The following is a 26,709-nucleotide window of genomic DNA, read 5'->3' as shown; positions in this document are numbered from 1 at the left end:
CTTTCTTTCTCTCTCTTTCTTTCTTTCTTCCTTCCTTTTTTTTTTTTTTTTAATTTGGAGAAAGGTCTCACTCAGATGTCTAAGCTGGCCTTGAACCTAGCACAGCTAACCTTTGAACTTGCAATCCTCCTGCCTCAGGCTCCCAAGTAGCTGGTGTTAAAGGCAGCTAGGCTCTGATGTCACAGAAGTGAGTGAAATTGCTGAATAGTAAGATATAATTATTTTTCAAACAAAAACAAGTGTAAACCAGCAAAGCACAGCTAAGACTGAATTAAAATACTCTAACTAGAGAGTAACCAAATCAGGTCACAGATTGGGGACTCAGTAGTATATAATCAGGAAGCAAAATTATCTTCTTTAAAAGCCTGTGCTTTTTAAATGTTTCTCAAAAACATTCCCAGTATGACCTCACAGAAACCAGAGAGTGGTCACTGCTCTGGAGTTCACAGAACTGACCGGAGAAAGACAGGATAGACCATGTTATGAATTGTAGTAATGCGGGTGAAAAAATCAAACTGACCACTTAAGAATGATGCATTTTTATAACAAGTAAAACTACCACAAGTTTAAAAGATAAAGCAAAATAAAAATAATGCCAGAATAGATTGAAAGGCAAATTTGAGATATTGTAAATAACTCTGTTTTAGTGTTTTGAAATACTATTACACATATTAATTCAAAGTACACTTGGCCCTACAGACAGAATCCCTTCTGCCACCTGAATCAGTGGGAATAGTTTCATTAACATTGAACTTGATTATTGGTAATAAAATATCTTAAATATATGTTTTAAGGTTACAAGAAGCTCTCAACAAAGTAAGTAAAACATGCAGAAGGCCACTACAGAGAAAAATAGAATTTTTTCAAGTGTGCCAACTCTCCAGTTACTGCCACAACTTCAAATTCCCAGTCAACTGCTCCAATCTGACTTGATAAAGATTTTATAACCTGTCAATAAACATGCTCATTTTTAGTCCTAAACAGAGTGCATCTATCACTTCCTCTTTAAAACACCCATTTGCTTTTTAAGGCCCTCTGAATTCCCTTAATTCCTCCACTGATTGTCCCAATACATTTGTCAGTCCATTCTTTCCATTCTACTCTCACTGCACACCTAATTAAATTAACTAATCCTCCTGTGGTGTCCATGCCTCTGTACCAACGGCTTTTCCGCCTGCTATGGCCAGGGCCTCACTATCCTGCCATGCTGGCCTGAAACTTGGTGCGTATAACAGGTTGGCCTGGAGCTCATGATCCATCCTCCTGCCTCAGCATCCAGTGTACTGGGATGATAGACATGCACCACCACGAGAGCCTTCTCTATTCTTCAAATCTATACTCCATGTTTATCATCAGTATCTATTTTTAAATGGAAATGGCTGTCTAGTCCTCTCGCTAGAAATCCTCGCTTTGTCACTGAGGCAAGCCAAGATCCCATTGTAGGGTGTTCTAGGGCTTTTCTGTGTGACGGCTAATCTTCATTGTCAACTTGACTGGATTTCAAATCACCACAGAAACATACCACTGGGTATGCCCGTTTCCAGAAGGGTTGACTGAGCAGGGAAGACTTGCCTGAATGAGGCAAGGGAAGAGAGGAGTATGACCATTTATGTTTGCCTCCTGGTGCAGGCACGCCATGATCAGCAACCTTGTGCATCCCCTGCCATGAGGGACTACACCATCCAGCTGTGAGACAGATACCCTTCCTTCCACTGCTTTTGTCCGAGATGCATGCCTTCCTCTACCATGCCCATCATGCACTACACTGGCCTGACTACCTCAGCATTATCAGGACAATAAATTACCTAAAACCTTAATGTCTGCCTTCATCACTAAACTACAAAGACCCAAGAGGACAGATCTGCTCTAATTTTATGTATTAACATATCACCCAAACTCAGGTATTCTTCCAAACTGACATTTTTACTCTGGGCATGTTTTTACTTCATATTTTTAAGTATCTAAAAACTACTTCCCATTGAAAAAGTAACTTTAGAAAATGAACTCAATTCATTTCCATTGTTGTTCATTTTTATTTTCATTTTAAACACTTGTCACCTTCGGATCAATGACTTTCAAAATGAAGTTCATAACCAAGATCTGATCAGTCACTTTTGTGTATTGTGTTTTTCTAAACCAGTGGTTCTCAACCTTCCCAATGCGCAACCCTTTAACACAGTTCCTCATGGCGTGGTGACCTCCAAACATAAAATTATTCTCATTCCTACTTCATAACTGTAATTTTGCTACTTTTATGAATCATAATGTAAATACCTATGTTTTCCGATGGTCTTAGGTGACCCCTGTGAAAAGGTCATTCAACTCTAAAGGGGTCATGACCTACAAGTTGAGAACCACTGTTTTAAACCATATCCCTTTTCTTTTTTAAGACAGGCCATACTATGTAACCCAGTCAGATCTCAAACTCATGGTCTAGCCATATCCATCATTTTAATAAATGCAATTTTGCTAACAAGGTTTGCATACCTAAATGTTATCAACATTGTATCAATCTATCAATTTTTAGTTAGGAAAATTGATTGGTTTTAAAATAAGAGTTTATTAGTTGGGCATGATGGTCCACTCCTGCAACCTCACCACTCAAGAGATGAAAACAAGAGGATTTTCAAGTAGTAGGGTAGCATATGATACATAGTGAGATCTTGTTTAAACCAAAAAAACAAAAAACACTTGATCACATGTTGATTATTTTTGTTTTTGATTATCTGAGAAAAAGTTTTAAGGTTTATAACAAGAAGGATGTTTTGATCAATTTCTGAACTGTGGGAAAAAAAAACCTGCGGGAGAAGCAGCGGTGGCTCAGAGGTTGAAAACACTCACTGCCCTTCTCTGGAGGGCCTCAGCTTGATTCCCAGCACCCACACTGGGGGCTCACAACTATCTACAACTCTAGTTCCAGAGGACCTGACACCCTCTTCTGGCTTCCACCAGCACTAGGCACACTCATGGCACACAGACAAACATGTAGGAAAAACACTCACCCACATAAAAATATTTTTTAAATGTGGGGTGTGATTCTTTTCACATAATTCCCACCCGTGGCAGTCACAATGCATTGAGCAAAAACACACTGCAGCTTTAAAACTTGTTCGTTCTTCTGATTTCTGTCATATTACCAAGAGAAAAACACAATTCCTCTTTAAACATTTCACACTGCCCAAAGTTAGAGGGACACCTTATCGAATGATTGGAAACAGTCAGGCATGGCAGCAGGGTCTGGGAGGCTGAGGAAGGAGCATCACAGCTAAAGACCAGCTTGGGTTATATACCGAACTCTGTGTTGGCCTGGATTTACACAATTAGACCTCGTTTCCAAAAGAAAGAAAATGGCTGGAAAGAAATATAGAAGATCAAATTCTCGGAATCTATAAAACATTATTGTTATGTCCAATGCTCTCATTCCTGAAAAAGGACAATTCTGGAAACGAAGAAATTATAATTATTTTTAAACCCAAAAGCTCAGCAGTATACCCTTCCTGTTGCAGAGCAGCAGATGAACACACACTGTGGAGCCGGAAGCACACTGCCTGGACCGAAGAGCCTGCCACTCAGTAACTGGGTGGCTTTGGACAAAGAACGCAAGTCCTCTGTGGTAAGTCTACACAATGGAAGTGAGGTATGGGGAGAAGGCTCAGTGGATACAGCACCTGCAGAAGCTTCAAGACCAGAGTTACGACTCCCAGCACCCACCTGCAATCAATCTTCAGGAGGCAGAAGCAGGAGGTTCTCCAAGGCAAGCAGGCCAGCCAAACTATCTGAAATAGCAAGCTCTGGGTGCAGTGAGAGACCTTGCCTCAGAAAATAAGTAGAGAACTATGAAGGAACACACCCAAGATCAACCTTGGGCTTCCAGATGCTAATGCATACACACGCTCACACACACAAGACGAAAATCCTTCCCCCCCCCCCCCCCCCCCCCCCCCCCCCCCCCCCCCGCCGCCGCCGCCGCCGCCGCCGAGTTGCGCGGAGGCGGAGGCTGAGGCTCGGGTGTGTTCAAGATTCGGCCTCACCCGTAATCCACCGCCATGGCCAAGGAAGGCATTGCTGCTGGAGGTGTAACGGACGTCAATTCTGCGCTACAAATGGTGCTGAAGACCGCCCTCATCCATGATGGCCTAGCACGTGGCATCCGCGAAGCTGCCAAAGCCTTAGACAGGCGCCAAGCCCATCTCTGTGTGCTCGCATCCAATTGTGATGAGCCTATGTATGTCAAGTTGGTGGAGGCACTTTGTGCTGAGCACCAAATCAACCTAATTAAGGTTGAGGACAACAAGAAGCTAGGGGAATGGGTAGGCCTCTGTAAAATCGATCGAGAGGGGAAACCAGAAAAGTGGTTGGTTGCAGTTGTGTAGTGGTGAAGGACTACGGCAAAGAATCTCAGGCCAAGGATGTCATCGAGAAGTACTTCAAGTGCAAGAAATGAATAAATAAAAATTTTGCCTAAAAAAAAAAAAGACGGAAATCCATACTACACACATATACACACGAAAAAAAGTTACATTACTACCCACCTCACAGACACGTATGTGTGCACTTCCCACCTAGCAATGCGGCTGAAACTGACCACCACGGCCGTCGTTTGTTCTTCTTCTGTCATTAGCCCTCACAGGTCAGGGAAGGGAATGGATGAGGGACTACAGAGTACAATGAGGACCACTGGGAACGGCAGCAACGAGCTCCTCCACCCAGAAACCTTTACCACAGAAAACATTCATTTACCACCCCCAAATTCCACTATCACAGTAACTGTTATTTCTGAAATCCATTCCATTCTAGCTCCTCCTAGACCCTAGAGTATACTTCCTCAATCAATACAGAAATAAAAGGAAAGGAAAAAAAGAAAAGAAACGAGACTTAAGGGCCTTTCGGCAAGAGCAAAGGGTAAAACCAAGTCTTGAGGGAAATAAGGTACTTTTTTTTTTTTTTTTTTTTGGTTTTTCGAGACAGGGTTTCTCTGTGTAGCTTTGCGCCTTTCCTGGAACTCACTTGGTAGCCCAGGCTAGCCTCGAACTCACAGAGATCCGCCTGGCTCTGCCTCCCGAGTGCTGGGATTAAAGGCGTGCGCCACCACCGCCCGCCGGTACTTTCTTATTAATGGCAGGCATCTCATCTTTTTCTTTGAGACAGGGTCTCACTGTAGGCGTGACCGACCTGGAACTCGACACACAGAACTCACAGAGATCCACCGCAATGCTGGGTTTGAAGGAGTATGTTACCACACCCAGCCTTGGCACTTTGATTGTAACGAAGGATTCCTAAGAAAGGATAACATCAGTGTATATCTTTACGCCCAAGCCTTTCACATTCTTTTCTGTTTTAACAATTCTAAATGTTCAGGTTGGAAATGTAAACTGACTTATGTAATCAATTCCAAAACTAAAAATTCCCACAGATTTTTTTTATTAAAATTACCAAAACTTCCATAACTTCAAATATGTCTTAGTTCTCTTCTACTGCTGTGAAGAAACACCAAACTTACAGAAGAGAGTTCTTAATTATGGGTTAGTCTAGACCACCAGGGCAGGGAGTATGGCAATCAGGCACAGTGCTGGAGCAGTAACTGACAGCCTCATCCTGATCCACAGGCAGACGGCACAAAGAGGGAGACGGTCTGGCACGGGCCTTTGAAACCTCAAAGCCCCACTCCTAGTGACACACCTCCTCCAACAAGGCCACACCTCCTAATCCTTCCTAAACAATCCACCACCTGGGAACCAAACATTCAAATATATGAGCCTGTGGGGGCATTCTCAGTCAACCCACCACATATGCAATAACATGGAACTAAAACAGAAACTTAATTTTTTTTTTCTATTTGTGGTAGGCAAGGAAACAAGTCTTGTGTAGTCCAGACTGGCTTCAAAATCTAGCCAATGATGATGCTTGCCCTCCTGCCTCTACTTCCTTGCATGCTGGGATTACAGAGGAAAAAAGCACATACTATGTGTAGAGCTACAGACTGAACCTGGGCCTCACGCATGCTAGGTAAGCACGCTATAAACTAAGCTCCAACACCGGCCCAAGAAAGCTTTCGTGACACTAAAGAAGTAAACAGTGAGGACTGAAAAGATGGCCCAGTGGCCAAGAACACTGGCTGTTCTACCAGAGGACTATTCACAGCGATCTGTAACTCGAATCCAGTCCCAGGGATCAAATGCCCTCTTCCGGCTCCCACAGACACAAGCACAGCTGTGGTGCCCAGACATACATGCAGGCAAAACACCCATACACACACAATTTCTTCTTTTGGTTTTTCGAGATAGTTTCTCCGTGTATTCCTAGCTATCCTGGAACTTACTCTGAAAACCAGGATGGCCTAGAACTCAGAGATCCCCCTGCCTCCCAAGTACTGGGATTAAAGGTGTGTGACACCACCTCCCTCTATAATTTTCTTAAAGTATACAATAATATATAAATGGCTTCAAATTGAAAATTACCTATAACTTTCTTTTCTCAATAAAAAATAGTGAATGTCCAAGTTCAAGTGTTATATGTAAAATAAAAATATATTTCTTTCAAGATTTATGCAGTGGAATACCATTCCACAATAACAATGCAATGAACTACTAATAAGAGGAGAGGGGGGAAAAAAAAATACTAAAACATTGATAGTGTCCTAGTGAGGGTTACTATTGCTATGAAACACCATGACCAAATACTAGTTGGGGAGGAAAGGGTTTATCCGGCTTACACTTCCACATCATAGTCCATCACTGAAGGAAATTAGGATAAGACCTCAAACAGGGCAGGAACCAGGAGGCAGGAGCTGATACAGAGGCCATGAAGTGCTGCTTACTGGCTTGCTCCCTATGGCTTGTTCAGCCTGCTTTCTTACAGAACCCAGGACCACCAGCCCAGGGATGGCACCACCCACAATGGGCTGGGCCCTCTGACATTAATCACTAATTAAGAAAATGCCCTACAGGCTTGCCTGCAGCCCAATCCAATGGATGCATTTTCTCAGTTGTGGTCCCCATCTTTGAAATGACTCTAGCCTGCATCAGGTTAACATAAAATGAGCCAGCACTGACAGCTTATTTTTTAAGCAATAATTAGAAATTACATGAAACTCTAAAACAGGTTAATGTTATGTTTGTTTGACCAGGGTCTTGACATATAGCTCAGGCTGGCCTCTAAGTTGTGATGTTTCCAACTCAGTCTCCAACTACTGGAATTAAAGTCATGAACCATCATACCTGGTTATGTAGGGTTTTAAACAATTAGCAGTGGTTGGGTGAGATATGAGGAGATTGACAGCAAAGAGTAAGTGGGAACTGTGATAACGTGGCAACATTCTGAATCTTTTTGGTTTTTCCCAAGGCTGGAGATTAAACCCAGGACTTCCTGCATGTTTGCAAAATATTGATTGTAGACTCTTCATGGTAGGTAGGCATAGGAATATTTGCTACAAAATTCTTTCAATCTTTTTGTATGACTGAATAGTTGGTTAATAAAATGTTTGGAGTTAGAAGTTTTTAACAAGTAGACTCAAACACAAAAGACCAACAAAACATAGCTCTTATGATTCGTCCACTTTATTCATTTGGAGCTGGAGATGTTTGATATCTAGCTCATTTGGTAGAGTGCTTGGCTAGCATGCAAGAAGACCTGGGTTTGATCCTATGTATTGCCTAAATGAAGCATTCAGAAGGTATAGGAAGAATTTTAAGGACATCTCTAGGTAAACAGGGAGTTCAAAGCCAACCTATGTTACATTAAACTGTCTCAAAAGCAAAAATAAATATTAAAATAAGTAATTGAGCTGGTGAGTGATATTTTATTTGCATTTACTCATTTATTTTTCATTATTTACAAGGCAATTGAAAAAAATAATATAATTTCAAATTATACCTACTAGCTTAATCAATTCAAAAGACTATAAAAATACATTAATCATCCTGGTGGGGGGGTCACAGGTACTTAATATATTATTTAAAAGAACTAAATGAAAGCACATGTTTAGACCCAAAAAATGTAGATAGTATCTCAAAAATGTATACAAAGATTCGGCACGATTCTGTTCATGTTAATTGGACTGCCTAATTTAAAAACTTACTCCTATATTTATAAACTATGTACTATACTTCATTTACTTCTTAAGTATTTACAACCAAATATTTTACTTTGAGAATTTGTGGACCTTAAGATTTTTTTTAAGTATAATATTTAGATACAGTATAATTGGTATCTATTACAGTCTTCTAGATAATTTTATTTCAAGTTTGCTTCATCAAAAACTTTTACCTCTACTATACTAAACTCTGACTTATGGCACCAAAAAGAGTATACAAATCAGTATAACTTACTTCCTGATTCTTAAAAAGCATGTATTAACAAGCATTCACTTAACCACCGACAGCAGCAGTATAATACAGTCAACATAATTCACTGCACTCTAAGAGAGTTAAATGTCTATTTAAACGACATCACACTAAAAGGAGGCACACAGCTGTAATTTGTATTTTAAACATTTATGTGAGTAAAGATAAAGCAAAGTAGATCAACTCAAAAATAAAATTATATAAGTTGTCGCCTCATTATCAAAAGGGGATTTATTTTGATTATTTCATGAGATTAAAAATAAAAAAAACACCCGAGCAGTGGTGGCACACACCTTTGATCCCAGCACTTGCGAGGCAAAGGCAGGCAGATCTCTGTGAGTTCAAGGCCAGCCTGGTCTACAGAGCAAGTTCTAAGACAGACAGGGCTACACAGAGAAACTCCGTCTCAGAAAAAAAAGAAAAGAAAAAAAGGGGGAAAAAAAAGCTTACCTTTCCTTAGGACACCATTATATGTCATATCTACTTTAGAATATTTTATAATAATACATCCATTTAAGTTCAAATAGATAAGTTAGGAAAGGAGCAAAAACTACCCACTATCAAAATTACTAAGAGATCAAATGAAAGCCAGGCATGGTGGTACGCACCTTTAATCCCAGCACTTGGAGGCAGGGGCAGGCAGATCTCTGAGTTCGAGGCCAGCCTAGTCTACATGGTGAGTTCCAAGACACCCAAGGCTACACAGAAAAACCCTGCTCGGAAAAACAAAAATAAAAAAAGAGGGAGATCAAATGAGATAATCATTTACCACATTTAAAGTATCTCTACAGAATCACACCTAAAACAAGAACAAAATAACCGCCCTCAGTGTTGCCAGGATTTCCCACATTGTATAAGGTCCCTAAGCCCAGCTTCCTCCTCAGTACTTGCTGAGTGAAACTCATCCTCAGCAAAATCTGCTCACAGGTCACAGGTAGTCCTCAAGTTCAAAGTCTCACTGTCACAAAGAAAAAGATGGTGAGTTTAGCTCAACATCCCCGTGTGATACTCTACAACAGCCTCGAGAAGGGCTCTGGGGTCAAATGACTGATTTTTTGCTTTACTTGGGTATTTTCATAAACCATGCTTTCCATATTTTCATAAACAGTTATATAAAGGAAGGAATTAGAGAATGGGGCAGAATTATATGTTGTATAACTTTTACAATTAAAACAATGTTGACTCATAAAAAACTGCAGTAAGTTTACTCTGATGAATGGAATTCTGGATTTAAAATACAAAAGAAAATAGGTTTATTAATCTTCAGAGCCCTTAACTGCTAACAAATTGTGTCACTTGACACAAGGAAACAGCAAATTTGAACAATGCCAGAGAAAGCTGTGATTACAATATTATTTTATGTACAACAAAGGAATTTTCAAAGACATCTATATTACTTTAATTTCCACACTGAATAGAGAACCAAACTATCAAAAAAGATGTACTTTCTTTAAACACTGACTTACTTTCTAGAAACATTTCACAGAGTTAGTTTTTTACAGACACTTGTAAGTGGATTTTCTATACAAAGTCAATACTCAGACTCAATGTTTATCGCCAAGTCTGAGTGGCAGCATGCTGAAATAATGAGAATTATACTTCATAACTTACTTTCAATAATTTCAAAAAGGTTTCTACTATATAGCTACTAAAATTATATAAAATATATTACCTCACATTAGAAGATTCATTACATCTCAAGTGAAAGTCACAGCACACATTAAAAAGGCAAACTGCCATAAGAATATATCATGATCTTGAACACTGAGAAATTGAACAAATTACCTAGTACCCTAAGAGTTCACTTTATTTATTCCTATAACCACTACATTTGATAGCATTCTTCCTAACTCACATCTTTAATCATGTCCTCTCTATAATCAAAAAGCCTTCAACAGCTTCTCACTTTATATTCAGTTAGATCTCACTCCCTAAAAACAGCATTTAATGTAATCCTGATTTGCTAACAACTGACATTTCACCCACACTCCTCTTCAAGGAGAATTGCTGAGACTGTCATGTTTCAAGCACCAAGTTCAATTCTGAACCTTTAGCTGTATAGGAATCCCCGAGGACACTATTCACAGACTGCTGAACCCCACCCTAGTTTCTGATTCACTAGATGGATCTACACTTCTAAGGAGCTAACATAACGTTGACATCCAATTCAAGACTGACACTGTTGTCATAACTCTACTGTGTCTGCGGTGCTGTGGACAGAACCCAAAGCCTTGACTACACCAGGAGAGCCCTGAATCACCGAGCCACAGCCACATCCTCACCTGGGTTTTTTACTCTACACACCACCAACTGGAAGCCTGAAAGTCTGGGAGGAGGCATAACTAAACTGTTTTAAAAGCATTCTGAATGACTTGCAAACATTTAAAAATTGGAAATTTTCACACAAAATACAGATTTCTGATGTATTCCTGCATGTAAAATTTCAACTTGAACTAAACAGAAGCTACCCAATGTAGTCAAGAAAGATGTCTACCAGGCACACCTTTAATCCAGCACCCTGGAAGTGGATGATCTCTGTGAGACTGAGGCCAGTCTGGTCTACATAATATGTCCCAGGTCATTCAAGTTACCGAAAGCCCAAATTCTCCCGATCCTCACCTCAAAGCCGCCTGACTCATCCAGCTTGGACACCTTGGGCCACGCCATCCCACTCTGCATGTGTCTCTGCAAGAGCTCACTCTGACATCAAGCACCCTTATCCCCCAGATTTCTGAAACTCTACCTGCTCCATCCGAAAACCTGGCTTTTTAAAGTCCTTCCTCATCAAAATCTCGGCAAAAAATGGAAATCAAATATGCAAGACACATATTAAATAGTTAACATAAATTCAATATGTAAGACTTATAAAAATCAAGATTTTATTTCCATGAGTACAATATTTAAAAATCATACTTATAAAAATCTGCAAGTTAAATTATATGTAAACAAGATTTTTGTTATTTTCATTCTAAGTAGTTTTCATTTTGTTTAACTCTAACTTTACTGTGAAGGAAACATTTTTAAGAAAAACATTTAAAATGAATTAAGATAATTTTAATCACATGGTCAAAATATGCACTATTTTCAATAAAAAGACCTGATCTCTTTTAGCAGGAAAAAAAAAAGGGAGGGAGGGTGGGGTATAGCCACAACACCCTAGGCTTCCGAACCCAACCATGTAGAAATAGAAAAGTAAGTTTTCTTTTGTCGCCTGGAGAAGGGACCTCAAACATACCAGAAAATGCTCTCCCCTTGAGCTACATCTCCAACCCAAAAGGTGACTGTAATTAAATAAGTTCTCCTAATTAGTTAAATAATTCTGAGATTTTTACTTCTATAGAATAAATAAGGAACACAAATTACCACCACCATTACCTCCTGCTCCCTCCAGAAAACAAACTAAGTACCGATGCTTACTCTGCTATAAAAAGCTTTGCTGCCTGAAATAAATGATGGCGCCCTCCTTGACTTCAGTCTTATTACCTCTAAATTGAAGCGTTTTCCAAATATCTTCTGTCTCAAAAGTCTAACCCACTCTTTCCAAAGATAAAGACAAAACCAATGTCATCAATACGTGTTTGCTGTTACTGTTAGTATAGCACACACCTATTATCCCAGTGTTCAGACAGCTGAGGCAAGAGGGACTTGTATTCCAGGCTAGCCTGAGCTACAGGGTGAGATCTTGTCTCCAAACAAGAAAATATAGGACTATGGATGTAGCTCAGCGACAAATGTATATGCTTACCATTTATTAGGTACTTAATCCAACACTAACTCTCTCTCTCTCTCTTAAATCTAACTTTCAAAGTTGTAACTAAAACTGTTGAAGATTCAGTACTTTGAAATACTATTTATGCATTTATACAATTTTATGCATTTTGTTTTGTTTGACACAGGACTTCACATAGCACGGGCTGACCTTGAAACTGGGATGGCTTGATCTTCTGACCTGCCTTTCCCTCTCAAGTGCTGTGATTACAGGCTTATGCACCATATGCAACTCTATTTGTATTATTTCTTTTATAATCAAAATAGAAGATCTTACATAAGACCAACAGTTAAATGTCTTAGAAAAAAACTGAGGGAAGACAATGAGCTGGATTACCATGTCAACCAGTCAGTAAATTTTAGTATCTAAAGAGAAAATTAAATACTTAGAAAATGGTGTTAAAAAAAAACAGGCTTAGAAAAGAAAAGAAAATCATGTTAAAAGCTTTTTTATAAGAGAGATTAGCAACATTTTTATAGGGCACGTGCTCAGCTTCACGATACTCCCAAGTTAATTCTGACAAAATTAACGTGATCAAATTGCAAGACTGGAAACCTCTTAGAGACTACTGTACTCGGGCAGACCATGCCGTAAGCGAGTCGCTTTCAGCTTCTCCACTTCAATCCTTGCTCTTAGCAGCTCCTCCTCTAGCCGCTGCCGCCTTCTCAATCCATCCCTCTTCTCCTGAACATACAATCCAAAATTCTTTTGGTTTTCTAAAATTATCTGATGCTCCTCTTTTAACATTTGCAGGACCTGAGGGTCACATCTTAGCAGAGACCTAATGTGTTCTCCACTTTCATGATGACAAAAATCATCTCTCCTTGGGATAGAAGATGGAGATGATGTCATTCTCATATCAACAGAAGAGAGCGACGGAGACAAGGGTTCTTCCATGGCATGCATTAATTCATGCTCTTCTCTTTGCTCTACAGTATCATTGTGCTGAGGATTTGGAACCAGTGGAGGGGACGCTTTAATGTCCTCTTCTTGCTTCACCTCTACTGTAATAGCGACAGGCTGGTGATCCACCATTACCTGCATTGAGCTGGTACCAGCCTGGGCAGACTCATCCAAGTTCGCACTATAGCACATATAAAAAAAAAACACATTATAAACAAAAACGTATTTACAGAACAATTTCAGCGTTATATGCTTAATATTTCATAATGATACACACTTAACTATAAATTGTTGAATAGAGAGGATGATGGCATACACCTATATCCCCAGCACTTGGGAGGCTGAGACAGGGTAATCTCAAGTTCCAGGACAGCCTGGGCTACTTACAACACTCTATGTCAAAAAATAAAAGAGCTGGCTGTAGTGGCACACACCTTTAATGCCAGCACTTGGGAGGCAAAGGCAAGAGGATCTCTGAGAGCAGTCTGGTCTACAGAGCGAGTTCTAGGACAGCCAGGGCTACACAGAGAACCCCTGTCTCAAAAAAACCAAAAACAAATAAACAAACAAAACCAACAACATGGGACCATGGGATTTTCTTTTTGCGGGGAGGCTCTCCCAAGTCCCCGCTTTGTAGAGTCTTTTTCTTGGTGTGTCTGCTGCATGTGTGTTTCCTCACCCCCAATAAGACTTGCTTCAACTGCTGGTTCTACTGTTGCTGTCTACTACCTGTTACAGCTCAAGAATTTTCCTGTCTTTTAATTCTTGAATTGGCATTGAAAATGAACCCCATCAAGACCCCTAGGCTGGCTGGGCAGTGGTGGAACACCCCTTTACTCTCAGTACTTGGGAGGCAGAGGCAGGCGGATCTCTGTTCAAGGCCAGCCTGGTCTACAGAGTGAGTTCCAGGACAGACAGGGCTGTTATATAGAGAAACCCTATCTCAAAAAAAACCAGATCCCCTAGGCTGTCTACAATTATAGACAGTTGTGAACTGCCGTGTAGGTTCTGGGAATTGAACTTTAATCCTCTGGGAAAGCAGCCAGTGCTCTTAACTTCTGAGCCATTTTTTTAGTAACACAGGTTTCTGTGTTTCTGTCATGATTTCAGTGTGAGTTTTGTTTAGAACTTGACAGTCGGGTGAAGCTGTTGTACCATAACACACCCCCTCCACCCCACCTCCCTGTGTAGTAATGATAATGGAGCTATTTACCAATCCTAGCCGAAAGAGGACTCTCCACACACCCAGCCTCTTCTTGTCCCCCACTTCCACCCCACTCCCACCAAACACAAGTGACCTTCAGCAGATGACAGTGGCTGGTGGAAGCAGAAGGGAGGGACTAGAAGTCAGACCATTTCCCTGACAGACAGAAAGTTGGGGAGAGGGGTCCAGCCTAGGTAATAACGATGGTGAACTTCTAAGATGGCTGGCTTCTTCCTCACCCTCTGGATCTGAGAAGGAAGCCTAGCAGCTTAAAACAAAGGCCTTGTGGGCTTTCTCTCCTGCAGGTAGGCCCCTGCGGATGGACCAGCTCCACAAATTCACAGCCAGATCAGGACATGTTTACAGTTGTGGGCCAATCAGCCAACCTGTCTTTCTTAAATCCACCAACCCTAAAACAAGGAAGGAAGTCCTTTCAAAGACTCGAACAAACAAACTAGCCCTCAAGAAATGGCCTTCTGCTCCCCAAGTTCCCTCTCCGCTTTGTCTTTCTGTGTGCCTGCTGTATGTATGTTATTTCCTGGCCCCTAATAAAAGCCTTTCTTCAACTGCTAGAAAAAAAAAAAAATAATGATTTGAAACTACACAAAAAGTGATTTTTTTGTATAGTTTCAAAACTATACAAAAATGACTAAGACTATGACTTTAGTAATATATACATATAGGGCTCCTACATCCTTAATCTATTTTGTTTTGTGGTGCTGATAACTGAGTCAAGGACCTTGCTTGGCACACTGGGCAAGCTCTCTACATCTCTAGCCCTCTGTTCTTAAATTTAATATTAGGCTCTTACAATGATAGAAAATTACAAATACTATACAAAGTTAGTAAGATAAAGAAAAGCCAATTTGTGAGTGCACATGTGAGTGTGTGTCTGTTTGTGTGTGTTGGGTGCACACATGAGTGTAGGACCCACAGAGACCCAAGGTCAATGTCAGGTGTCTTTCTTCCATGGTGCTCTACCCCTTTTTTGAGGTAGAGTCCCTCTGAACCAGAAGCTCATCCATTGAGTGGCCAATGAACTTCAGGATACACCTGTCTTCAAGTCCTCCCAATGCTGGAAATACTGCCATGTCTAGCTTTTTACATGTGTTCTGGGGGTCTGAATTCAGATCCTCATGCTTATGTGGCCGGCACTTCATTAACAGAACCATCTCCCCAGACTTAGCAAAAGTTTAAAAAGAAAAAGAAAACCTTTTTTTTTTTTAACATTTATTTATTTGTATGTATTTGGAGGTCAGAACACAATATATGAGTTGGTTCTCTCCTCTTTCCTCCCACCATGTAGGTACTAGGATCAAAGGCAGGTCACCAAGCTTGGCAGCAAATACTTTTACCAACAGAGCCCAGAAAAGCCATTTTAATGTTCTCAAAGAGACATTAATTGTCCCTACATTATTGAGGTTCTAAAATGCTGTAAAGAATCATTTGATATCTTCTGCTTTTGTTCTCCTGGACTGATCTACAAACCATAAAAGCTGATGACTTTGAGGAAGATGGCAGAAGACTATTTATGGAACCAAACATAAAATTATTTCTTTGCTACTTCCTAAGTGTAGTTTTGCCACTGTTATGAATCACATAACAGATATGTAGATATCCGATATGCAGGATATCTGATATGCAACCCCTGAAGCGGTCACAACCTATAGGTTTGAGAACTGTTGTTCTAAAGTATAGGATATGAGAAGGTTAAAACTATAAATAAAAATTGTTTTAAATTGTCTTCATAATTTCTACTGCAAAATAGTATGTAGCACATAGATATAGGTATTATACTCCCATACAAATTAAAAATATGCTTATGCCTAGATTATTCATTCCATTTTGGTGAAACATAAGTAATAAAACATTAGAGAAAGTCTCAAGAAAGATAAACAGAACTAAAATTTCTAAAAACTGAAAGTCTAAATTTAGAGGATCAAAAAGATCATAAAACATTATAATCTGCTTTTCAGAGACATAAAAAATTTTAAAATCATTCTAAGTTGTAAAATAAGTTACAAAATAGAATAGACACTTTAAAAAATATATAACACATGCAGTAAAATTCTCTAGTAGAGAGTCCAATCAAATTAATAGTAATACTTGTGTAAAAATATAATCAAAATTAAAGATTTATAAACTTCTGGGATAATTAAGATTTGTGATGATCTCAGCTAAATATGTATAAGCACATTAAATACAGAAGTATATTAAATGAATAAGCTAGCAGAAAACTGTCAGTGTAGGTACTAACATAAGTGGTGCATTTTTTATATTCTTCATTTAAAAAACTAATAAACAGTGCAATTTAAACAACAGATACAGAACTATACAATCAGCTAACTCATTCTTATCAGAGAAATGTTGGTGCGTCAAAAACTCACATGTGTATGTTTATATTAATGATGATCAAAATATAAACAGGTAACTACTAATGTTCTCTTCTGTATTCACTGCATTTCTTTAAATAGACAACTAACTAAAAGCAGTGCTTATATATCAGTTTCAAATTATGAAAATCTAAATTTAGTATCCAAACGGTATATAGTTTTGTGCCAGTAATACAAAAACCATGTTTCTCTAAGCTGTTTTTGAAAGAGACAAAATTCAAAACAAGTTGTGTAGTGACAAACAATTTTACTGCGGAAATTATTATCCATCCAACACAGAATCTCATCATTTGTCACAACAGTGAAAATTCCTACCAGTAGCCCCAAGAATTAACCCACTGCATAGCCATGTCCTGGATCCCCAAGTGGGGTGCTTTTTTAAATTTATGCTATCAAGTAGAAATAAGCAGGATAGGGTAAAAAGCTCAAAAATATTTCCTAATAAATTACCAAAGCAACAGACAGGCTCAGCTCAAGTTTTCCTGCCCTGTTTCTCTCCTAACTTCAAGTTCTACAAGTAATCAGCAACTCTGCTTACACGCTGCTTCTCCAGAGCAGGAGAGCACACTGAATCTTTGTTTGAAAGGCCCTTCAACAAACAAAGAGTTTACAGTTTGTTTAAATTACCCTAACTGATTGGTAGAAGAATGGCTGTCATTTTTATCTATGTCAAGAGTTAAAATTTGAATTAGTCACAGGTAACAGCTTTTAAGATTCTTAGGCAAATAATCATATAGAACAAACTTAACCCAAAATTGTTTTCAAGCCCTAACCCAGGTTGCTCTTACTAAAACTGAGTTTTGTAACTTACAGAGCAGTATGAGAAAGTTTATCCTTTCCTATGACCCAATATCAAAGTGAAACTAGACCATTAATCAATTACACTTTATTTTATTATGTAATCTGAATCTCTTAATTAGGTATTGACTTCCTTTAGTTAATGTTTCCATCTTATCTATTCCAAACATATTAGAAAAACTAAACAGTCTTTACATACACAATCATGTCATTAATGACTTTGATTTTAGTTTTGTTAGTTCAGCGCATACTCAGGAAATATACACAGTAATGATTCACAAAAAACAGTTTCCATTTGCTCCAAAACTACTAACTTCATACAAATTTTATATAAAAAAAAATCAAGAAACCCATTTCAATGAAATGCAATCTTAAATAAGAATAATGTATCTCAAAAGCAAATAATCTAATTTTAAGGCTTAAAAAGTTTATGAGATATAGTCAAAGTACAATAATACATATGTATGAAAATGTCATGATGAAACTCATTATTCTGTACATGCTACTGAAGTCTTTGACAAGTTTATTTAGTGATGTCACAAGCTGCATCCCATTAATTCTCCCCTAACCTTTACTTATAGGAACTGCCCGATGAAGCAGGGAGAACACAGTAAAAAGTAGTTTAAATCAAGCGCAACAGAAAAATTCCTCAGAGCTTTACTTTTTTTTTTTTTTTCAAGAAAGCAAAACAAAGACTCTATTCATGGCTCCCCTTGTGGGGATGCTTACCATGCATATCTCTATCACAACTAAGCCAGAGCCCAATAGCTAGGAGGCGCCATCATTTCCCACAACAAAATAAAATAAAGCTTACCTTTGTATGTGGTTCCTGTCTCTTATCAGGCAAAAGCTGGAGATCTGGGGAATCATCTCCATAACTTTCTTGGTTGGCTCGGAAATATTGCTTTTAAAATCTGATTGGGCCTCCTTTTGCTGCAATAGCTCCTGTTTGGCATATTCTTTGAGCCTTTTGTAAAGGCTGCGTAGGCCCTGTGCTGTTCGAGGAGGGCGGTCTACTCCAATTGCATTATAGTTAACTGCTATGACATCCCAACATCTATTCTTTTCCACTATTACTGAATTTTTATTAGTGTGCTCTTCGAGAATTTTCACATATGGCTTCACAAGGCTTAGCAGATCAAGCTTTTCAGACAGGGTAAAATTGGAAGACCTAGCCTTCCCTACCATTGTTCTTTTGAAATTAAGTAGGCAGTTTCTGAATCCACCATGCAGCCTTCAGCTCTGCTCAGCTCTTTTCACAAACAGAAAGATCAGGCTTAACTAGGCTAGCCCCATTTAGGCCCACGCCTACAGGGGAGGGCTTATTAAAATTCCTCCAGCTTAAGCTGACGCAGGTTCGGGAAAGCTGCTTAAGCCAAGCCTGACCTACATAAAGCTGCTCACAGAAGGCAGGAAAGCACAAGCAAAACACTTGTGTGTAAAGAGAGCGGCTCGAGATAGGATTTAATGCACAAAGGTCCAGAGATAAGCAAGGAACACAGCTTAAAATGAGCTAATTTAGTGAGACTATCAAATTTCCACACATGTATGCCTGGCTGATGGGCTGAAACAGCACTGCAGTATCACTTTAATAAAAACAAAAGAGGAACTGTTTTGTGCTGTTTGTTTACAAATCTAGTAGACCGAGAACTAGGAGACTCGAGGGTGAGTGTAGTGACTCCTAACAGAGCTCTAATCCCTGCTTCTGAGCTGGGTGTTCTCCCTTACAAAATCTGCACACTGCTGGTCCTGCTGTCAATCAGGACTTGCATATCCTCTAGCTAGTTAGGTTACACCAGCTCAGACTGCAGTAAAGCTAAGCTTCCTCTTCATTTCAGTGTACAGTATCCCTGCATAATTTTGCTATTCAAGGAGAAATTTTTATTGAATACTAGACATAAAAATCAGATAAAAACATGCTTTATTATTCTCTCTGTAATATATATAAATATACTAGTCTTTCATCATGTGTAAAAATTAATGGTGAGAAACAGCATAATCATGTCTTAGACAGGAATGTACAAACCTTATTTCTATAAAGCAGAATTTTTTTGTTTATCTTAGTCACAGGAATTGGACTATGAAAAGAAATACTTAATCTAGCCAGTAGTTTTCAGGTTCCATCCTAGTTTGAAGCATATGATAATCACAAAAACAAAACAAGCTTATTTTCTCATGATGTATTTGTCCAAACAGAGGAATTACTCGAAGCATACATGAAAAATTCATAGCTCAGTGTAGCTCAGTGGTGCAGCAAGTGCTGAATATGTTTGAGGCACTAGGTTTAATCTCCAGTACCTCAAACTAAAGCAATAAGTAAATGAAACCAAACTTGAACATATCTGATTCAGTCAAAGGCTGGCAAGATAGTTCATGTGATGAAGGCACCTGCTGCCAAGACTGATGACCTGAGTTTGATCCCTGGGACTCACAAGGTAGAAGAAGAAAATCAACTCATGAAGTTGTGTGTACACACACACACACACACACACACACACACACACACACACACACACACCAAATAAATAAATACATACATACATAAATAAATACATAAATAAGTGTTTAGGAAGTAAGAACGATTCTCTAGAACAATTACCAATCTACACAAATGTTCCTGAGCTCAGCACAAGACCCAAAGAATACAAAGGTGGCTCTAGATACAAATTGCTTTGTAGAAAGCTGTAGTGCACAGAAATGCTACAAAGATGTCTCCTGGTGCACGCACACAGCCTTATGACTACTGAACACATGCTATACTCCTGATCTACAGTCCAGCCCCTAAAGTCACTCACCTTGTTTTCATGTTTTTAACCAAGAAGCAAATAAAACTTACTGAATTCTCAGTTTTTTTAGATGTTTGTTGTTGATTTGAGACAAGGTCTCCCTATGTAGCTCAAACTCCCAATGTAGCCTAGACAAGAAACATGTACGAACAAGACCAATGAGCCTGGTAACATACAGCTTTACATACAACAAACTTTAAATGCATTATCTACTCAAAAAGTAGGGAAGAAAAGCTGAGTGTAGTGGCTTACACTCCCAGGGATGAGAACAGTGCAAGTTCATGGCCAGAATGGTCCATATAGAACAAGACCTTGTGTCAGGAGGAAAATGGGCTCAGATAATAAAGTACCTGTCATCCAAGCATGAAAACCAGAGTCCAGTTCCCATCACTCACATACACACACCCTTAATCCCAGTCAGAGGCAGGGGGATCTCTATGAGTTCAAGGCCAGCCTGATCTACAGAGCTAATTCCAGGTCGGCCAGGACCACACAGAGAAACCCTGTCTTGAAAAAAAGGAAGGAAGGAAGCAAGCAAGCAAGCAAGCTGGATAGGCATGGCAACCTACCTGCAATCCCTAAATTTAGGAAGCAAAGACAGGGGATCCCCAGGGTAAAGTGGCTAGCTAGACTAGTCCAATCTGAGAACTCCAGGTTTAGTCAGAAACCGTGCTTCAGTAAGTAAAGTAGAGAGTGATAGAAGAAGACAGGACACCAACTCTAGCCTATACACACATGCACATGCACCCACCTACACAGGTGCCCCCCACACACACATGCATATAACATACACATGCAAAAAAAAGGGAAAGAAGTAGATTTCTACATATTAACATAGAACAATATTGACATGGTACATTTAAAAAATACATACGCTATAATCCCTATTCTACTGATATTTGGGATCCAATGCAGATACCCCCACAGTACAATACTCCATCTACTAAGCACTATGAAATAAAAAGCAACCTCAGAACAGACTTCCTTATCTCAGCAATAAACCACAGGAGGCATTTCTCGGACGGACAGTCTCCATCTGCTAGACAGGCTAAAAGGCAGCACCATTACTTTCTATACCTGCCTTGTTTTCTCACTGTTAGGAACATAAGTGAAACCATTTTGTGTGACTTGGAATAATGCAGTGTTTGTAAGACAAGAGCCAGCCACAGGCAGCTCAGAAGTAAGCCAATCCCAAGGCAGGCTTTGATATGCTAATGAACTAGCTGCAAGGAGGCATCCACAGGCTAATGAACAAGTCCTTAGCTGTGAATCCTGAAAAAACTAATGCCCAATTAGTTGGGCAATACAAAAACCTGGAAATTTGGAGGTGACTATGATGCACTACTGTGCCCTGAGACAGCATCTCAGGCTTTGGCAAAGATACCCATCTGAAAGGGGACTTTGACACTGGCCACTGTGTAGCTGACTTTGGGAGGCTGAGGTAGGAAGATTACAGCAAATCCAAGGCCAGTTTGTGACCTAAGTATAATGCTGGCAGAAAAAAAAAGTTGTGATGATCAGGCTGTGGCCTGCTCTAAGTTACTCTATGTTGTGTAAGGTAGTTTTTTCAGGCTGTGCCTTCCCCTGCAAGACTCCATTTTACAAGCAGCTTTTGACTCAATCTTGAAAATGTAAAAAACTAAAGTCCTGAGAGCCCTGTGCTCAAGCCCCACAAAAATAAACAAGCAAATAAAATAAGGATTCATATGAAAGACAAAAGACGACAGTATAAAACAAAATAGAGGTTGTGTCGGGTTTGGTAGTACATACTACAGCCCTAGCAGACAGAGCTGAATCGAAACTTCAGGATCGGCCCAGGCTACACACTGAGACCTTGTCTCAGATTTTGAAAAGGAAAAATTGAAGCTGGAAGTAGTGGTACACACGTGTAATCCAAGCCCCCTGGGAGGCTAGAACAGGGACAGCACAAGTTTGAGACCTCCTGCAAAGAGAACTAAATTAAATATAAAAGCCAAGGTTAAATACTTTACTGCAGGAGGCACCTAAGTCCTTGTGCTCAGAGATAAGCGCGAGTGGACAGTAATGGTAAATGTTAAACACAACACACAGAGGACTGGGACCAAAGGCAGCTAAGAGCCCAGTGACCTTTGCCCTGAGACCACACCAGACCCTTCCCCAATCCCTTATCTTGAGCTTGTTTGTCTCAGTCAATCTATAATGTTATTTTCCCCCAGACCTTATCTTCAGTCTGCTTTCTCAGTTAATCTACAGAACCTATCTTTATGGAAGATGTCACCTGTACTTTACAAAGAGTTTCTATGTAGTCACAGCTTGAGCTCTGTTGTGTACACAGGATTGAGTTAATTATCACCAGGAAACTTTTTTCTAAATTGTGCTATGCTCATAGGTGCCTAAAATAAACTGAAGTTTGAATCAAGACTTGCTAAGACATGTTGAACCCAACTGCTCTCTTATCCACAGATCTTGGTGTCAGAGAGACCCTTGCAAATTATAATTCCATTTTTCCTACACTGGCCCTTGCAAATGCAGATTCAAAGTAAGTGAATAAGTCCAAACCACATGCTAGGGAAAAAATAGTTTTCTTGAAAGACCACTTGAAGAGCATGTCTTACAAAGTTTTATTAGCCTTCTACGGAGGGACAGCAAGGATTAGGAGACTATGAGAAACACAGCAAAACTGTGACCATACCCATAGGAGATGGGGGAAGAGGAACTTGAAGACAGTCTGTACAGGGCCTATTGGTTTACCACTATTGAGGCAGCATATATTACTGAGAGTTAAAAAATAAATAAATAACCCAGACTAGGGGGTGTGACTCAGCAGCAGAAGAGGTTCCTGAAATGCAGGCGGCCCTGGGTTTGAGTCACAGCTCTACTAAATAAACAAATAATCGAACTTTTAAAAGGGCAAAACACCCAAACAGACATTTTTTTCTTAAAAAAAAAAAATTTAGAATGTCAAAGAGGTTCGTGAACATACATGTTCAACACCATCAGTCTTTAGAGAAATGCAAATAAAAAACACTGAGGTCAAGCATGATGGTGCAGCTTGTAATTCTAGCATTTGAGAAGCAGAGACAAGAGGATCAGTTACATAGTGAGTCTGAGGCCAGTCTGGCCTATGTGAGAGCCTGTGTCAAAAAACAACAACAACGAAACAAATTATATAGGCTGAACTAATCTAAAGAACTAATCTACAATGTAAGAACTAGTTAATAAAACTATTGTATTAGGGATGTTTGTTGAATAAGTAGATTTTAGTTGCTCTTGGCACAAAAATTAAATGAGATGATGAATAATTTGCTCCACTACAGTAACCATTTACTGTCTCTAAGTATCCTATGGCATCATATGGCAAGGTTCAAATACAATTACGATTTTTAATTTTGTATTCTATTTTATGTAATTGTGTATACACATGCATATGTGGAGGTCAGAGGACAACTTTCAGGAGTCAGTTCTCTCCTTCCACCATATGAGTCCAGGGATCAAATAGCTCATCGGGCATGGAAGCAAACCTTTATCCACTGAGCCATCTTACTAGCCCTAAAGTTTACTTCTTAAATATTTTTAAATTGTACTTTGGGCAGAGAGCACATCTCAGTGGCAAAATGCTTTCCTACCATGTACAAAGACCTGGATTTTTTCCCAAGCACTGGGGGTAGGGGAGGGCACTCACACACATCTCTAAAAGCCATCTAAATTAAAAACTATAGATTAATTTGAATGTCATCTGACTACTGCCTCCCTCCATGCAAGTCTCATATAAAACTAAAAGGTGGTAATATTCCATACACAACAGAAAATGTGATGCTCCAGTCTCTTGAAGAGTCCTGGTTAACTCCTTCAAGCATACACATGAGCTGGAAGGGGGTACAGGAGAGGCACAGCCCTTTTCTCAACCAAACTGATTCCAGAACAAAGTTTAACAAATACATTTACTTGCATCCACAGCTGTAGCTAAAAGTTTTCCTGTGTCCTGCCTGGCCCTCAGTCAGGACAAATCTCTCTCACCCGCCTATAGCCGGTCTTACCAGGACTTGACCATTATCTCGAACTTTCTCAGGAACCCCATAAGACTACCAGCGCCCCCTATCAACAGGAAGTAGTCTAGAACACTACACTCACATTCCCAAAAAATGGATTATGGATGTTTGATTTTGTTTAGATTGCTGGTTGCAAATTGTTATTGGTCATAGTCAATCTCTTTCTAAAAGAAGAAAGGGGAATATGATATAGAAATGTAGGATATGGATATGATAGGATGAAAAGGTAGATTGCTGAATCGACTTTTAAAGAGCAACAACTTGTTTAAAAATGTTTTACATTGCTATGGATTTTAGTTTATTGAATTAAATTTAAAGTCAATTTTGTCATACTGTATGTATATTTCTACTCTTGTTTAAAGTATTTTGTTTGTGCAAGTCATTTGAAATTATATAGTTGAAAATGCAGATTAATAATTAGTCATCTATGATAATCAAACTTAAATTAAAAAAATTTAAAAAGTTAAATTTTCTAGGTATACATAGATATATTTCAATTAGGTAAGTAAACTTCAAACACTTCAAAGACCTAAAGAATATGGCATTTAAAATGTTTTAAAAACTTAAGACTTTTCTGGACAATGAAACACATCTGCTCCTAGCAGCACCAACTACTTCAAGGATGATGGGCATCAAAGACACTCCATATAGAGTTTATCTTCTTCTTGGCAAAAATAGCCATTTGGACAAGAAACTGTTCCTGCCTACACTGCTTGACAAAATGTTATTATCAATTGGACATGCAGGACCCATAGGAAGGTGACCACTGAACTTTGCAAGATGAGATGGTCCTTCAGGTTCCTGCTTTACAGAGGAGACTGCCAGACATTCTACAGGACACAGAGAGAAGTGACTGAGAGACTCTAGGCCTGTGGGCTGAAGAATAACGCCCCAACAATCAGAAGAACTTTGGGTAACTGTCCAGGTAGCCAGTTGTCTCTGTCATTCTAGATTTTTGGAAGTTGCTTACAATGCTCTCTCTGTTTACTTAGGTAATATTATATCCTTCTGATGTCTTTAATGCAGTTGAAGACTAGTTATAATTTTCCTAGGTTATGATAAAAGATGAATTAGATATGAAACTTTAGACTCACAAATATAGGATAAATCGAATATTTTCTTTAATTTTACAAAATACAAATAGACTAGATACTGCAACTGTAATTCTTGCTTGATATATGTAATTTTACTATGTTAAAGTTAAATCCTTCCTTTAGGATTACACAGAAAAGGGGAAGTGCTGTGGAATGTCATTCTGTATGCTATGAATATGTGTCGCTCTGATTGGCTGATAAATAAAGCTGTTTGGCCAATGGTGAGGCAGAATAAGGTTAGGCGGGACATTTTAACTAGAGAGAGAGGAAGGAGAAAGGCAGAGCTGGGGATGGATACGCTGCTAGCTGCCACGAGAAGAAGCAAGATGTAAAGTACTGGTAAGCCACAAGCCACGTGGCAAAGTATAGAATTATAGAAATGGGTTAAGGTAAGATATAAGAGCTAGCTAGCGAGAAGCCTGTCATGGCCATAGTTTAAAAATAATATAAGCCTGTGTGTGTTTACTTGGGTCTGAGCAGTTACAGGACCAGGTGGGACACAGGAATTTTGTAAGTGGCTGTGGGACCTTGGTGCCAGGAGAGCACAGGAAAACTTTCAGCTACACACAGCAGAAATTCCAATAGTCTCTACACACAGTTCTCTTTAAAAGTTTCTTTATCCATACAACTAAAAGCAATTTAGTTCAAGGAGAATTATCTTCAATGGTATCTCTACAATAGATGTATCTTATTTCCCCTCTGACTGAAAAAATAACTTGACACACCTCCAAAATCATGAGAACTATTCATTCCTCAACCTAAATCTTCATAAAAGGGACTTAAACACAAAGGATGGCCTCCTTAGTTCTTAATTTTCTTTCCTTTTTTGTTTTTTAATTTTTCAAGACAGGGTCCCTCTGTGTAGCCCTGGCTATCCTGGAACTCGCTTCTTAAACATCCACCTTCCTCTGACTCCCAAGTACTGGAATTAAAGGCGTACACCATCATCCAGCCTAGTTCTTAATTTTCTATGAGAAATTTTCTATGGGGAAAAGATATAATAAATGGAATAATTAATATCTGATTCCTTATAGTTGTGTTTAAAGCTGTTATATAAGGAAAAAAGTCACAATGAAAGAAATATTCCTCAATCAACTGTTGACAAACTTTACATAATCAGTTCAGATCCAAATGTCCTTCAAAGCTTAACTATAAAATCAAAATCCCTTTGAAGGAACTGGAAATTCAGCTCTGTGGTAAAGCATATGCCTAGCATGTGTGAGTCCATGTGAGCCCCTGGGTCCAATCCCAGCATAGAAGAAAAAAAGAATAAATAAATAAATAAAAAAGCACCACACTCAACTACATTTGCAGCCCCAAACTCACAGTCTGTAATATCTCTAAAGCAATAGATGGAGAGGTGGCTCTATGTACCACTCTCTCAGAAGATCC

The 26,709-nt window shown here is 39.2% G+C and overlaps 2 protein-coding genes and 1 pseudogene across 4 annotated transcripts in view; 1 reads left to right on the top strand and 2 right to left on the bottom strand.

Moving 5' to 3' along the window:
* The window catches only part of Rad54b (RAD54 homolog B), an 84,727-nt gene that overhangs the window by 32,220 nt on the left and 25,798 nt on the right, over positions 1–26,709 (bottom strand). The gene's annotated exons all lie outside the window — the stretch shown is intronic.
* Positions 4,002–4,912, top strand: LOC128096811 (40S ribosomal protein S12-like; annotated as a pseudogene).
* On the bottom strand, positions 9,715–19,163 carry Fsbp (fibrinogen silencer binding protein). The gene is made up of 2 exons (XM_052716808.1): positions 18,224–19,163; positions 9,715–13,195 (listed from the first exon to the last, which is right to left on the bottom strand). The coding sequence occupies exons 1-2, from the start codon at positions 18,595–18,597 to the stop codon at positions 12,670–12,672; spliced, it is 900 nt and encodes a 299-aa protein (XP_052572768.1). The 5' UTR covers positions 18,598–19,163; the 3' UTR covers positions 9,715–12,669.

This window comes from Peromyscus californicus, unplaced genomic scaffold (genome assembly GCF_007827085.1).
Source record: "Peromyscus californicus insignis strain IS unplaced genomic scaffold, ASM782708v3 Scaffold_5__1_contigs__length_169319896, whole genome shotgun sequence".
Taxonomy (NCBI): Eukaryota; Metazoa; Chordata; class Mammalia; order Rodentia; family Cricetidae; genus Peromyscus; species Peromyscus californicus.
The sequence above is the reverse complement of the archived record's forward strand: the minus strand, read 5'-3'. Positions and strand labels throughout refer to the sequence as shown.

What these genes read in the sequence shown, in the direction of transcription:
- Fsbp (XM_052716808.1), bottom strand. Translation starts at nt 18,597, where the DNA reads ATGGTAGGGAAGGCTAGGTCTTCCAATTTTACCCTGTCTGAAAAGCTT. An exon ending in GACAGGAACCACATACAAAG is followed by an intron (nt 13,196 to 18,223) that starts GTAAGCTTTATT and finishes TATGTGCTATAG; the next exon opens with TGCGAACTTGGATGAGTCTG.